The 1,293-nt window shown below is 73.4% G+C and overlaps 1 protein-coding gene across 1 annotated transcript in view; it reads right to left on the reverse strand.

Annotated features, from left to right (window-relative positions):
* Positions 1-1,293, reverse strand: part of CAPN15 (calpain 15) — a 19,963-nt gene that overhangs the window by 13,481 nt on the left and 5,189 nt on the right. The window contains exons 2-5 of the mRNA XM_012731718.1: positions 1,085-1,268; positions 799-1,022; positions 311-436; positions 3-246 (exon numbers count right to left, since the gene is read on the reverse strand). Coding sequence (XP_012587172.1) covers positions 3-246; positions 311-436; positions 799-1,022; positions 1,085-1,268 — 778 coding nt within the window. The remainder of the gene's footprint in view (positions 1-2; positions 247-310; positions 437-798; positions 1,023-1,084; positions 1,269-1,293) is intronic.

A 1,293-nucleotide genomic window follows, 5' to 3' on the forward strand; every position in this document is an offset into this window, starting at 1 on the left:
GCCGGGCAGTGCCGAGAGCCCTGGGCCGGCTGGACCCAGCACCGCCAGGGGGCGCCAGGGAGGGAGGGAGGGGGGTGCCGCCCGCCGCCCCACCTGATGAAGTCGCTGTACTCCATCCAGAAGACGCCCTCACTGCTGCCGAGCGGCATCAACTCGCTACGCAGGTGTCCAGGCCAGTGGGGCCACTCGTCCGACCAGCTGCCGTTCCAGGAGAAGCGACCCCACGGGTTCCGAAGGCGCAGCAGCCTGCAGACCGCGCAGGTGAGCGGCAGCCCGGCCGGCCCGGCCCCGCCCCGCCCTCCCCACCCACCTGGAGCCCTGCACGTCCCGCACGTCCAGGATGGAGTAGGCGTGGCGTGGGCGCAGGCCCAGGCTCTCGTAGGCTGCGTCGTCCACCTTCATGTTGCCACCCCCGCAAGAGGCGCCCATGAGGAACCTGTGTGGGTGGGGCACCCCGCTGACTGGATGGTCCTCCCTGCCGGGGGTGTGGGGAGACCCCAGGGGCGCCCAGACCCTGCCCGAGGTGCGGGCCAGGCCTCTCCGACCAGTGAGGGGTGGGGTGCCCGCACGGAGGTCAGCTGCCCTCGGGCCGCCGCAGCCAGGCAGTGCCAGACGGGCCCCAGAGGCACCCAAGCTCCCCCGAGTCTCTCGGCACAGTCACCAGGGGCGCGGGGCAGGGCAGCTTCAGGGCAGGGGCACCGAGGCAGGGTCAGGTGGAGGGGACGGGTGGGTGGCCGAGCCCGCTGGGGGCCAGGGCGGTCCTCTGCCCGGCCCCCCCAGCGCGCGGGCTGCCCGTACCCAGCCTCCTTGGAACTCAGCATCTTGGCCCAGATGAGATCGGTGTCCACGGGGTCCTCGCGGGGGTTCGTGGAGCTGACCTGCAGCGCCAGGCTCTCGCAGGGGGCGCCGGTGAGCGTGGCCAGGCCTTCGATGGCGCGGCCGGCCTGGAGCGCGAAGTACGAGCCATGCAGCTTGGCCAGCGCCTTCTCGATGAGGGCCACCCACAGCTGCTTGCGCTGCGCCTGCGGAGCGAGGCGGGGTGAGCGGGGTGAGGCGCCCCGCCCCGCCCCCCCGCGGCGCCCACCTGCGAGAAGAGCAGGAAGCCGGCCTCGTCGCAGGGCAGCATGTCGTCCACCAGCACCGTGGTCCACGTGCCGTCCTTGCACAGCCGCACCTGGTAGGCGCCCTCCTCGCACAGGCTGCGAGTGACCATCACCCGCTCCACCAGGTCTGGCCGCTCTGCGAGCACCGCCAGCGCGCTCAGGAACCTGCAGGGGGCGCGTCAGCAGCGGG

Source organism: Condylura cristata, unplaced genomic scaffold (assembly GCF_000260355.1).
Source record: "Condylura cristata isolate star-nosed mole 26May11 unplaced genomic scaffold, ConCri1.0 scaffold00032, whole genome shotgun sequence".
Taxonomy (NCBI): Eukaryota; Metazoa; Chordata; class Mammalia; order Eulipotyphla; family Talpidae; genus Condylura; species Condylura cristata.